Raw genomic sequence first — 13,342 nt, 5'->3', positions numbered from 1 at the left:
ATATTTTGTAAAATATCACAAGTTTAATGTAAATACATACTATATAAATTGTTCTAAATTTAATGCAAATGTATAAAATTATTTATGATATAAATCAATTTACTGCAAAAAAAATTATCCGCAGCATCACGCGGGCCTAAAAAGCTAGTTAAAATATAAATGATAGCTCAATAATATTACAAGCAACCAACCATCTTCACGGATTTTTTCTTTTAAAGAAATAAAAAAAAAAGGAAACTTCAATACATTAATGAGAATCTTAAAAATAAGACAACTTTTTGAGGGATTAAACTCCACTCTTGGAAACGAAAATGACTATCGGAAGATCCAACAAGATTATAAGCTCCTAATTTTATTTCTCTTCTAACCCATCTATTAATTATATTGAATATAATATCCATCAAAATATAATCATTAATAACCAAACCAACTCAAATAACCAAACCAACTCAAAAATGTCAAGGCACACTAAAACATAGTCTAGTGGTAAATACATATACGACCTGCAATAGATTTAGATTCAAATCCTCATCCCTTATACTCAAAAAAAAAAAAAAAAAAAAAAAAAAACTCAAAAATGTCGAGAAATAGATTTTAATACAAAAGTTCGAATCCCCCATCGTTTGTACTCAAAAAAAAAAAAAAAAACTCAAAAATGTCAAGAGAAATAGATTTTAATACAAAAGTTTGTTGTGCGGTGCCCACTCAATGGGACCCACATTTGAAACAAATAAAAAAAAAAAAAGAAAACGTGGTAGGACCCACACGTAGTTGAAAATGGAAATAAGGAAATAAGAATTTTCTTCTTGGTAGGTGATCCGTTTTTCGGTGGACGCGTAATTAACGCGTCCACCTCTCCTAATCCCGCGTCCATCCCTCCTATAAATAGGAGATGGCACAACGCTTCATAACACACAGACCAAAACAGCGAAGAGAGTTTTTTTTGAGAGAATTTGAGTTTTAGAATTGGGTTCTAAAACTCGGGTCGAGAGAATAGTGAGGATAATTTGGGAAACACTGTGTGAGTGCCACTATTTTGTATTACTCTCTTTGTAAGCCTACTATTTTTAATAGTGGAAGAATTATTCGGTTTTTGTCCCGTGGACGTAGCCCTAACAGTTAAAGGGTGAACCACGTAAATATCTGTGTCATATTTTTATTTTTCGCTGTGTTATTTTTCTCGTAATCTTATTGCCGGGACCCAACAAGTGGTATCAGAGCCGAAGGTTTACCGGATCCGTGGATATATTTTAAAAATAAATATACCACGACGACGAGAAAATTACGCCGAGTCCATTAGTGCAGTCCGTTCGAAAAGACGTTGCAGAATCGACTTAGTGATGAATAGTAAAATAGTATCAAAGTTGATGGTGAACAGTACTATTGGCGTTACTGTTGCTGAGTCCGTTTCAAATAAGCCCAGCACTATTCACGCATAGTACTATTCACATATACAGTTACTATTCACGCATACAGGTACTGTTTACGTATACTGTTACTATTCAATTATACGGTCACTATTCACGTATACTACTATTCACGTATACGGTTTTGCTGGTGATAATATTCTGCACAAGTTAAAAATGGACGACAGAACAACAGGCACAATGGTTAGACTCAACTCATCAAACTATGCAGTATGGAAGATATTAATGGAAGATCTTCTATGCTGTAAAGATCTGTTTGAAACGATTGAGTTGAAGGGGGTCAGGCCAGCTTCAATAAATGAAAGCGATTGGAAGTCAATTAACAGAAAAGCAGTCGCAACTATTAGGCAGTCTGTTGAAATGAGCGTCATAAATCATATCGCTCATGAGAAAGATGCCTATTCAATTTGGAAGAAGTTGGAGGACATGTACGAGCGGAAGAATGCCCAGAACAAAGCCTTTTTAATTAAAAAGCTTGTAAATCTAAAGTACAAAGATGGCGAAAGTGCTTCAGATCACTTGGGCAAATTTCAAGAAATAGTGAACCAACTGACGACGTCAAAGATAGTATTTGACGACCAGGTGCAGGCACTATTCTTATTGAGTTCCTTGCCAGACAGTTGGGAGACACTGACTGTTACGCTCAGTAATGTGTCGGAGGGGAATCTGACCTTAACCACAGTCAAGGAAAGCATTCTGAATGAAGAAACCAGACGTAAGGAGAATGCTACGAGTAGCAACTCAGATGCACTCGTTACAGTTACAGAAAGGAGGGGGAGAAGCAGAACAAGATACCCCCAAAATCCAGACAAACGTGACAATTCACGGAGAAGATCCAAGTCAAGAAAAGGTGTCACTTGCTATCATTGTGGCAAGCCCGGTCACATCCAAAGGCATTGTAGAAAGTGGAAGAAGGAACGAGCCAAAGAAAGTGATGAAGAAAAAGACGATACGGAGGTAGCTTCAGTAGCTATTGATGCTGACGCACTTGGTGATGGTAGTGCGCTGATTTCTCATGCTGGTCTTAGTGAGTGTTCCACTAGTCGACAATCTTTATGGATTATTGACTCTGCATGTTCTTATCATATTTCTTCAAATAAGGAATATTTCTCATCACTTACCCTCGGAGATTATGGCCATGTCAAGACTTTGAATGGCACATATGTGGAAAATTGCGGCATTGGAACAGTATGCATCAAAACCAATGCTGGATATGATCTCTGGTTGGAAGATGTGAGATACACTCCTACAGCAAACTTCAATCTGATCTCAGTTCACTGTCTAGATGAATTGGGCTATACAAATCTGTTTGTCAACAGAACGTGGAAGCTTTCCAAAGGCAACTTGGTGTTCGGTCGAGGAAGAAAGTTCAACTCCCTCTACTACACCCAGGCTAAAGTTTGCACAGGAGTAGTGAATGCAGTTGAAGATTCATCTACTGAGTTATGGCACAAACGACTTGGGCATTTGAGTGAGAAAGGAATGAAGACTCTCACTAAGAAGAAAATGCTATCTTTGAAAGGTTTGCCTCTGAAAATATGCACTGATTGTTTGTCTGATAAACAACATAGAGTTTCCTTTCAAAGATCTCCTTCTCCATCTAGAAAACCTAGTATTCTAGAATTGGTACACACTGATGTTTGCTCAATGGGTGACAAATCTTTAAGTGGCTGCTTATATTATGTTAGCTTTATTGATGACCATTCTAGAAAGGTGTGGGCTTTCCCAATAAAGTCAAAAGACCAGGTGCTGGATATGTTTAAAGTCTTTCATGTCAGTGTTGAAAGACAAACGGGAAGAAAGCTAAAATGTGTTAGAGCTGATAATGGTGGTGAGTACAGAGGTCCATTTGTGAAGTATTGCTCAGAACACGGCATCAGACTTCAGAAGACAGTTCCCAAAACTCCACAGCAGAATGGAGTTGCAGAGAGAATGAACAGGACCATTGTTGAAAGGGTTCGATGCATGCTCTCTCATGCTAAACTTCCTAAAACCTTTTGGGCTGAAGCAATGAATACTGCAGTTTACTTGATCAACCTGTCACCTTCAACCTCCCTCAAAGGAGATGTTCCAGAAAAGGTGTGGTCAAGGAAAAATATTTCTTACGATCATCTTAGAATATTTGGCTGCAGGGCTTTTGCTCATGTTCCAAAAGATGAAAGATCCAAGCTTGATTCGAAGTCAAAACAGTGTATCTTCTTGGGTTATGGAAATGATGATTTTGGGTACAGATTATGGGATCCAGTTGAAAAGAAGCTCATCAGAAGCAGAGATGTAGTATTCCTGGAAGACCAAACCATTGAAGACTTTGAGAAAAATGAAAAGCCAAAGTCTATCAATGAGTTTCCTGTTAGTCTTGATGCAGAACCTCATATAGAACCACAAAATGATGAAGAAGATGATGATGAACCTGTTCAGAATGATGCTGAACCAGCTCCAATAGAAGAACTGCCTCAATTGAGAAGATCTGCGAGAGGCAGGATACCTTCCCAAAGATATTCTCCTAATGAATATGACTTGTTGACTCAAGGGGGAGAACCAGAGAACTACCAGGAGGCAATGGAAGATTGTAAAAAGAATGAGTGGCTGAAAGCCATGCAAGATGAGATGGAGTCCTTGCATGAGAACCAGACTTATGAGTTGGTGAAACTGCCTCAAGGTAAGAAAGCATTGAAGAACAAATGGGTGTTCAGGTTGAAGACTGAACAGAACAACTCACAGCCAAGGTACAAGGCGAGACTGGTTGTGAAGGGATTCGGTCAGAAGAAAGGAGTTGACTTTGAAGAAATCTTCTCACCCGTAGTCAAGATGTCTTCTATCAGAGTTGTGCTCGGTTTAGCAGCTAGCCTGAATTTGGAGATCGAGCAACTTGATGTAAAGACCGCTTTCCTCCATGGTGACTTAGAGGAGGAAATTTATATGGAGCAACCAGAAGGGTTCAGAGTCAAAGGCAAAGAACACTTGGTGTGTAAATTGCAGAAAAGCTTGTATGGCCTCAAACAAGCTCCAAGACAATGGTACAAAAAGTTTGACTCTTTCATGGTAAATCACGGGTATGAGAAAACTACTTCTGATCACTGTGTATTTGTGAAAAAGTTCATAGAAGGCGACTTTATTATTCTCTTGTTATATGTGGATGATATGCTTATTGTGGGCCAAGATGCTAAGAAAATTGAGAGCTTGAAAAAGGAACTTGGAAAATCCTTTGCCATGAAGGATTTGGGATCGGCAAAACAGATACTCGGAATGAAGATCTCCAGAGACAGGAAAAAGAGAAAGTTGTGGCTGTCTCAAGAGAAGTACATCGAGAAAGTTCTCAGCAGATTCAATATGAGCAATGCAAAACTAGTTTCTACTCCGCTTGCAGGTCATTTCAAATTAAGTCTTAGTCAATGTCCTTCAAGTGAGAAAGAAAAAGAAGAACTGAAGAAAATTCCTTATGCATCCGCCGTTGGCAGCTTGATGTACGCCATGGTATGCACAAGACCAGATATTGCTCATGCTGTTGGTGTTGTTAGCCGATTTCTTTCAAATCCAGGTAAAGAACACTGGAATGCAGTGAAGTGGATTCTCAGGTATCTTAAGGGCACTTCCAAAATGTGCTTATGTTTTGGTGATAATAGACCTGTGTTAGATGGTTACACAGATGCAGATATGGGTGGTGATGTTGATTCGCGCAAATCAACTTCTGGATATCTGATGACTTTTGCAGGAGCAGCAGTTTCTTGGCAATCAAAATTGCAAAAATGCGTTGCACTCTCATCCACTGAGGCGGAATATATCGCCATTACAGAAGCTAGCAAAGAACTCTTATGGATGAAGAAATTCCTACAAGAATTGGGTGTAGAACAAGAGAAGTACATTCTGCTATGTGATAGTCAAAGCGCGATACATCTCAGCAAGAATTCGACCTTTCATTCAAGGTCAAAGCACATTGATGTGAGGTATCATTGGATACGCGATGCGCTGGAGATGAAGTTATTTCAGATTGAAAAGATTCACACTGATGATAATGGCGCTGATGTGATGACTAAAGCTTTATCTACGGAGAAACTTGTCACTTGCAGAAAGATAGCTGGTATGGCTAACGTCCCCACTTGAGTGTGCAGGGGGAGATTTGTTGTGCGGTGCCCACTCAATGGGACCCACATTTGAAACAAATAAAAAAAAAAAAGAAAACGTGGTAGGACCCACACGTAGTTGAAAATGGAAATAAGGAAATAAGAATTTTCTTCTTGGTAGGTGATCCGTTTTTCGGTGGACGCGTAATTAACGCGTCCACCTCTCCTAATCCCGCGTCCATCCCTCCTATAAATAGGAGATGGCACAACGCTTCATAACACACAGACCAAAAGAGCGAAGAGAGTTTTTTTTGAGAGAATTTGAGTTTTAGAATTGGGTTCTAAAACTCGGGTCGAGAGAACAGTGAGGATAATTTGGGAAACACTGTGTGAGTGCCACTATTTTGTATTACTCTCTTTGTAAGCCTACTATTTTTAATAGTGGAAGAATTATTCGGTTTTTGTCCCGTGGACGTAGCCCTAACAGTTAAAGGGTGAACCACGTAAATATCTGTGTCATATTTTTATTTTTCGCTGTGTTATTTTTCTCGTAATCTTATTGCCGGGACCCAACAAAGTTTGAATCCCCCATCCCTTGTGCTCAAAAAAAAAAAAAAAAAGAAAAATGTCAAGAGAAATAGATTTTAATACAAAAGGAATGCCACCCATGGACATGGATTTATCTTGGAGCCATTTCAAGCATTTATCGAAGAGCCAAAAAGCTTTTACTAACAAAGGATTCTTTTGACAATTAAAAAATCTTGATGTAGCATTTAAAAAATTACCTTTGACATCTTCAATGAACTATCCAAAACCCGTTAAATAAAGTAAATTAAAAATTGATCAAATGCAAAAAATTCGATAACTTGAAGCACCCAATAGAAGCGATGTTCCATGCAAGTTGGGCTAGAGCATGCATCTGAAATATAACTTGTGAAGGAGAATATAAGTGAATTAAAAATCGCTCAATTGCAAAAAATTTGGTAACTTGAAGCACTCCAATAGAAGCGATGTTACATGGGAGTTGGGTTAGTGCATGCATCTGAAACTAACTTGTGAGGGAGAATCTGTCTATTGGATTTGCCATTTTTAAATCATCATAATGATACCATACAATAGCGTATCATTATCAATTTCTTGTTGTATCCATAGGCAGTGATTCCTTGTTTCCCAAAATTTTCAAATAATGACAATAACCTCCAAAACTCAAGGATGATCTTAAGAATTTAATACATGTAAGAATAATCGCTTATAAGAAATAATATATGAAGGATAACTGATCGCCACATAAAACACGCCATATATTTTCACTAACCATGAGCCGATACTCGAAAGTATATAAGATTATTGTAATATCATGTGAATGTATCAAGGTCGTCTCTTAAGGAATCAGATGTTGCAATTTGCACATTTTAATTGGAAACATATTGTTGTTGAGATAGGTGAACTCAAGACTTTCTCAATTTACAATTAAAGGGCAAACAAAGTACAAAATCAAATCACTACTTGGTGTTTATCAAGAATAAAAACATTTATAGGGATTTTTGTATTTCACTCTTTAGTTTTCGTGATTGCTTCAAGCAAATGTTAATACATGAATAATCATCACCGTGTAAACAATTTAATTCTCAATTGAAAAGGGTATCTTCTATTGGTGCATTTCAATCTAAAACTAAACCAATGTTTTTTTTTTTATTAAGTTGTTTAGATGGTCACTTTAAAAATATAACCCTTATTTGTTAAATTATTTATTAATCTTCATCCAGATCAATTCTTCAACTAATATTTCGACTCAAAGCCGAATATGACCGTTTTGTACATTGATCAATGGATTAAAGTGTTATATTGAGAGTAGGTTGAGTTTCGAATTCAAGATAAGAGAGGAAGAGAACAAGAAAAAGAAGAAGGTGATGATAATGATTTTGTAAAAACATAGGGATTAAATAATATTTTTGGTCAAATCCAATACAACCTAAAAATTAGCCCTTAATTAAATATTAAATAAATAACTTAATGCTGAAAAACATTCACTTATTTAGAACTCTTAATTTATGCAGCAAATTTGTTAAAAATATATCATTTCTTTGAGAGATTTTTTTTTAAAGATTAAGTAATTGCTTCTTAGTTATATTGGATAATTAAAAATATCCTTCAACTTTGTCTTTTTTTTTATTTATTTTAGTGTACCGGTTTTATTTTTTATGAATTAAGAATTTAAAAGGAAAAAGTATAGTATAATCCTTGTGGTCTGCGAAATACAATTAGCCCGCCCGTGTCTTTTAGAAAATAGATTAAAACGTTCTTATAGTTTACTTCTGTCAGATTACAAGGTCCTTCTGTCAAATTTTTACATTTTTTTTATTAAGTACTATATGAAATGACGAAAATATCTCTTTCATTTTTAAAAATAAAGGGATTAACATGTTGTATTTTTTAAACTATAGAGGTTGTATTGTAATTTTTTTGGTATAATTTTATTATCCCTTTTAACTTCTATATTTTTTATTGGTTTAACGAAAAAAATATAAAAATTGAACAAAAAAACCTAATAGTGTAACGGAAGCAAAATATGAGGAAAATTGATATATTTTTTAAAAAAACAGGAACAGACTAGTTATATTTCACCAACCACAGGGATCGTACCATATTTTTTCCCATTTAGAATAGTAATTTTTATAATTAAGTGTATTTGACAGAAATTTCTGAAAATTAGCTATTAATTTCATTTTTAAATTTTATTAGTTTCTCTAAATTATTATGATTTTTTAAAGATTTTTTAATTTTTTATTCTGTTTTAAAATTGAAAGAAAATTCTACAGCAAATTTTGATTTTTTTTTAAAAGAAAAAAAAATTAGAGAATAAATTTAAAAAAAATGTAAAAAAAAGAATCGAATTGATTTTTAAATTTGATATTATTTATTGAATACGACTGTTTATTTAAATTTATCGCACAACCAAATATGCTCAATTGAAAAGTTTTTAATTATTGAAATGCTTTTTTTTGAAGAATAATGGTCTTATAAATTAAAGGTGATCTTAACAATATAAATAAGTAGTGACATAATCCATTTCACTAAAATTTATCATGGAATGAGATGCCTAAATTAATACGTGAGGAAAGAAATACTTAATTGATAACAAATAAAGTTTAAATATTTAAATAAAAAAATCATAAAATTAATAAACCAAATATATAATTAACAAAGTATAAGTGACCTATTTTGAATATAAATTTTTTTTATTACCAAATTTATGTAAATAAGAAATAAGGGAAAATAGACTTGCCAGCACGCAATTTTCGCTCCAAATGAAAACAATGGCGCGAAGAACAATTTCCCGCGAAACCAAAGTACCGCGCGAAAGCCTCTTTCGTCGTCTCCAGACATAAAATGCCCAAAACAGTCACGCCAAAAAATAACAACGCATAGCTTACCTTAACCTTCTCTTTCCCTCTAATCTACAAATTCATGGCATCGTCAACAAAAACCAAAACCACAACAACAATGGCACTCAGGCGCAGAACTCAAGCTCCAAATCCTCTCTATCGCTCTCCATATGCATATGCTACAACCGAATACGATGAAGTTTGCTGCGAGGAATGTGGGTCCGGCCACTCTCCGGCAGAGCTTCTTCTTTGCGATAAGTGTGACAGAGGGTATCATCTCTTTTGCTTAAGACCCATTCTCGTTTCCGTGCCAAAAGGATCTTGGTTTTGCCGTTCTTGCTCCGATCCAAAGAAACCCAAAAGTATGTACATTTTTTTAATTTAAATTAATGGGTATTTTCTTTAATTCCTTATCAACTAATTTCTGGGATTTATGTGCTGAGAGTCGATTTATGGGTATGAATTTGACTTAATGAATTTTAGCCAATATAAGCAATTCTAAATTAGTTATTGCGTTACGTTGCAGCCTTTCCTCTGATTCAAACCAAAATTATTGATTTTTTTCGCATTCAAAGGTCCACAGCCTCGATTCAGAAGCTAAGTCAAGGTAAAAATATATGTACCTTTTTTTTTTTTTTTTTTTTTTCAGAATTGCTCTTATTTTAATTTGACTAGTTGATGCTAATTGCAATATATTTACCATATTTTAGACAGCTTGAAGAAGCGAAAGCGGTCTAGTAGCTTAGTAATGTCAAAAAAGAAAAGGAAGCTATTGCCATTCAATCCAAGTGATGATCCTGAAAGGAGATTAGAGCAAATGAGATCATTAGCCACAGCCTTAACAGCTTCAGGGACAGAATTCAGCAATGAACTCACTTACCAGCTAACAATGGCGCCGAGGTCTGCCAATTGCCCTGCTCTCGAAAAGGGGGGGATGCAGGTAAAAATTGAATAGATAAGCTATTGTCTAGATTTTGTCCAGGTTGTAACTTATATGATACTCTTGGAAAGCCCATTTGGACATAATGGAATTACTGTCTAGAACTTTAGAGCAGGTGGGGCATTTCAAATGTGGCATTACTTGAATTATTCATATGGTCAAATGTTAGTTTAGTTTTCAGTAAGATTTTAGCTAATTTTCAAAAACCGTTGTTTGATATAATTGCATTTTAAGAATAGAATTTATTTACAAGTGATAAAATTTTGTTCAGTTTTGTTAAATTTCATAAATTTTAATTTTAATGAGTGAAATGAACCTTTTCATTTATACCAAATATGAAAAATGAAATTTCAGACAAATGTCACCAAATTTTATGAAATGAAATTCATTTACACCCATCAGTCTTAGAAAATTCATGTGGAAGTTAATTGGATTCATCTAGTTAAACAAGTTTCGTTCTGTTTTTTCATGGTGCACACCACAGCTATAGGGTGATTAATGGTCCATAGTTATAAATTTGCTGTTCTTATTTCCTCATAAAGCTTGGACTGGATTAAATAGTGTCTGCACTCGATTTTGCTCTTTGAATTGCAGTTTCTAAATTTTAACTAAAACATAGTCATGGTTATGGTTGGGTTTCCAATTGGTGACTAGTATTGGATTTTGAAATAAGTTTATTGTAATTGCATTTTAGGTCTTGCCAAAGGAAGACATTGAAACCTTAAATTTGTGCAAGAGAATGATGGATAGAGGAGAATGCCCTCCCCTCATGGTTGTTTTTGATCCTCATGAAGGGTATGTACCGTACATAAAATTTATTACTATTATTTATTGTTTTTCTGGAGGTGACTTTAGAAGTCTGGATTCTTATCTCAGTACAATTGTGATTGTTGCAGGTTTACTGTAGAGGCGGATAGGTCCATAAAAGATTTAACAATTATAACAGAATATGTTGGAGACGTTGATTACTTGAAAAATAGGGAAAATGATGATGGGGATAGCATGATGACATTACTTTCAGCTGCTAATCCTTCACAAAGCCTAGTGATATGCCCAGATAAACGCGGAAACATAGCTCGATTTATTAACGGAATCAACAATTTCTCACTGTAAGTTCATCCTTAACATCAAATTTATATTAACTTCAACTTAGTCAATGCCAAAGAAATTAGCAGTTGACAGCAAAATATCGATTTGTTCCTGTCTAGTCTATTGACAAATGTTTGACACTCAAAATGGTTGAGCATTTTTTTATCAATCTATTGTGCTTAAAATTTGATTGGTAATGTGTTAGGCGGAACAAAATAGTCTTAATGAACAAAATATTTACTTGTGATTGCAGGGATGGAAAAAAGAAGCAGAACCTTAAATGTGTGAGATTCAATGTAAATGGAGAATGTCGAGTTTTGTTGATTGCAAATAGAGATATAAAGAAAGGAGAGAGACTATATTATGACTATAATGGATATGAACATGAATACCCAACAGAGCATTTTGTTTAGGTTTCTTTGTCTTCTAGGCAACTAACAAGCTAATCATATACAATGTTGTAATTGCTTCAACTCAACAGAAAGATAATCATGGAAGAAAGAAACTTTTCAAGTTGTTCAAATATTATGAAAGATCCCTTCTATCTCAATTCAATTAGAGGTGGGCATTTCGTTGGTATAATTACACTGAATTTGCATTTACTGACTTATGCTGACTAATTATATACTTACCGAATTCTCAAATTATCGATGGAATTATACCGTTATTGATTGATTTATTGAATTGATTGATGTACTATATTAGGGTTATGTGTTGATTTTTCTTGGTATTTTATTGAACCCTTAGCGTCAATCAAATCATTTTTGCCGAATAGTCTCGTTACGGCTCCGCAAATCAATTTTAACAATATTAATCCAATAAAGCTTTGGAATTGGCTACCATTTTTTTTTTAGATACAAAGGGATAAAACCCCAAAAGAAAACTAGGAGCAGCTAAAAGCTACTCTTGGCCACAGTCCCCTGCATGTCCCATGAAAGCAACTGAGCAATCTCCTTAGGGGGATGAGAACAGTCTTGTCCAAACCATTAAAAACCGCCAAATTTGCCATAACATCAGCAACCTGGTTTGCTTCCCTGTAGCAATGAACAAGAATAACCTCCCACTCCCTTCGCAAAAGAGCACGACACTGAGGAACTAGCCTGTCCAACTTCAATTCTCCCTTCTATAGTCACCGACCAATTGCTTGGAAACCAGAGAGTCCATCTCAGCTACCACACGCCTCAACCCCTTATCCCAGGCTAGCTGAAGCCCATGAAGAAGAGCATGAAGCTCTACTTCCATCGAAGTACAAACACCCAACCTCAACATAAAACCGGCTTGCCAATGACCCTGGCAGTCACGAATAACACACCCGCCTCCACCATAACTAGGATTTCCTTTAGCAGCACCATCTGAGTTAACTTTAACCCAACCTTCAGGAGGAGGGTTCCAAGAAACTCCAATAACAGACTTAGAGGGCGTAGGAGATGACACAGAGACAGAACTCCAAGCAGATGCATTATACAGCAACTTAGAACGCAACACCCTCACCTTAACATTAACATGCAGATTATGGTTTTGGAAAATAAAAGCATTGCGCCACTTCCATATCCACCAAATCCCATAACAAAGAACATGAAGGGGAGGAGATAGGGGAAACAAAGGACTAGTGAAGGAGGGAACATGAGTAAGCCAATCACTAATATGCAGACCTACAAACGAGGCCATGGAATCATGATCCCAAATTAATTCCCAAACTTGAGATGCTGAGATGCAATCTCGCAGAACATGCTCAAGAGACTCCAGAGGCCCACCACACAATGCACAGCTAGGATCCAGAGTAAAACCTGGACGGCACCGTTCCTGATTAGTCTTAATTCTCCCTTGCATAAATAGAGAAAGCAACGAAGTCGTTGTGGAAATTTCAGGCGCCACAACTTGCCCCTATACAGAATCAGAAACATACTCCTCCCTGACATACTAAACCATAAGCAGAACGAACAGTGAAAAGATCAGAATTCGTAAATTTCCAAGACGGTCAACTGCCGCAGCGTCATCAACAAGAAATATGGGCTCGAGGAGCTGACAGTCCCACTCAGGGAGCCAAATCAGAATGAGATTCCAACCAGCCCGAGGGACCCCAAAAAGCAGCAATTGGAAGGTTCAAACGATCAGGAGGAATATTCGAAGTAGCCAGCTGAACCAGAGGACACCCTCCAACCCAAGTGTCACTCCAGAAGCCGGTGATTGGCTACCATTAGCAGCATGATATGCAAGGGCATGATATAAATTAAAACTTTGTAAGGGTTAAACATAGTTCAGTAAAATTCGAACTGAACAAGTTTGATTTAGTTTTTAATAGAAAAATGGTTGAATTTACATTGTTCATTTTAATTCGGTTCTCATTAATCCTAAAAATAAATCAAAATTAGTTAAAAACTGAATTGAACCGTTTGAATTAAACTAGTTTTGTTAAGTTTTCGTTTCTTAAAAATTTTG

At 35.8% G+C, this 13,342-nt stretch overlaps 1 protein-coding gene across 1 annotated transcript; it reads left to right on the top strand.

Annotated features, from left to right (window-relative positions):
* The first annotated feature begins 8,885 nt into the window (after positions 1-8,885).
* ATXR6 (TRITHORAX-RELATED PROTEIN 6) lies at positions 8,886-11,416 on the top strand. Its single transcript, XM_089721082.1, has 6 exons — positions 8,886-9,236; positions 9,401-9,481; positions 9,585-9,814; positions 10,509-10,609; positions 10,711-10,923; positions 11,157-11,416. Exons 1-6 carry the CDS (start codon positions 8,957-8,959, stop codon positions 11,314-11,316), a joined length of 1,065 nt encoding a protein of 354 aa, XP_089577208.1. The 5' UTR covers positions 8,886-8,956; the 3' UTR covers positions 11,317-11,416.
* Positions 11,417-13,342: the final 1,926 nt, after the last annotated feature.

This window comes from Jatropha curcas, chromosome 5 (genome assembly GCF_041381405.1).
Source record: "Jatropha curcas cultivar XTBG-Jc1 chromosome 5, XTBG_Jcur_1.0, whole genome shotgun sequence".
NCBI classification, from domain to species: domain Eukaryota; kingdom Viridiplantae; phylum Streptophyta; class Magnoliopsida; order Malpighiales; family Euphorbiaceae; genus Jatropha; species Jatropha curcas.
The sequence above is the reverse complement of the archived record's forward strand: the minus strand, read 5'-3'. Positions and strand labels throughout refer to the sequence as shown.

What these genes read in the sequence shown, in the direction of transcription:
- ATXR6 (XM_089721082.1), top strand. Translation starts at nt 8,957, where the DNA reads ATGGCATCGTCAACAAAAACCAAAACCACAACAACAATGGCACTCAGG. An exon ending in TCGAAAAGGGGGGGATGCAG is followed by an intron (nt 9,815 to 10,508) that starts GTAAAAATTGAA and finishes ATTGCATTTTAG; the next exon opens with GTCTTGCCAAAGGAAGACAT. An exon ending in GGAATCAACAATTTCTCACT is followed by an intron (nt 10,924 to 11,156) that starts GTAAGTTCATCC and finishes TTGTGATTGCAG; the next exon opens with GGATGGAAAAAAGAAGCAGA.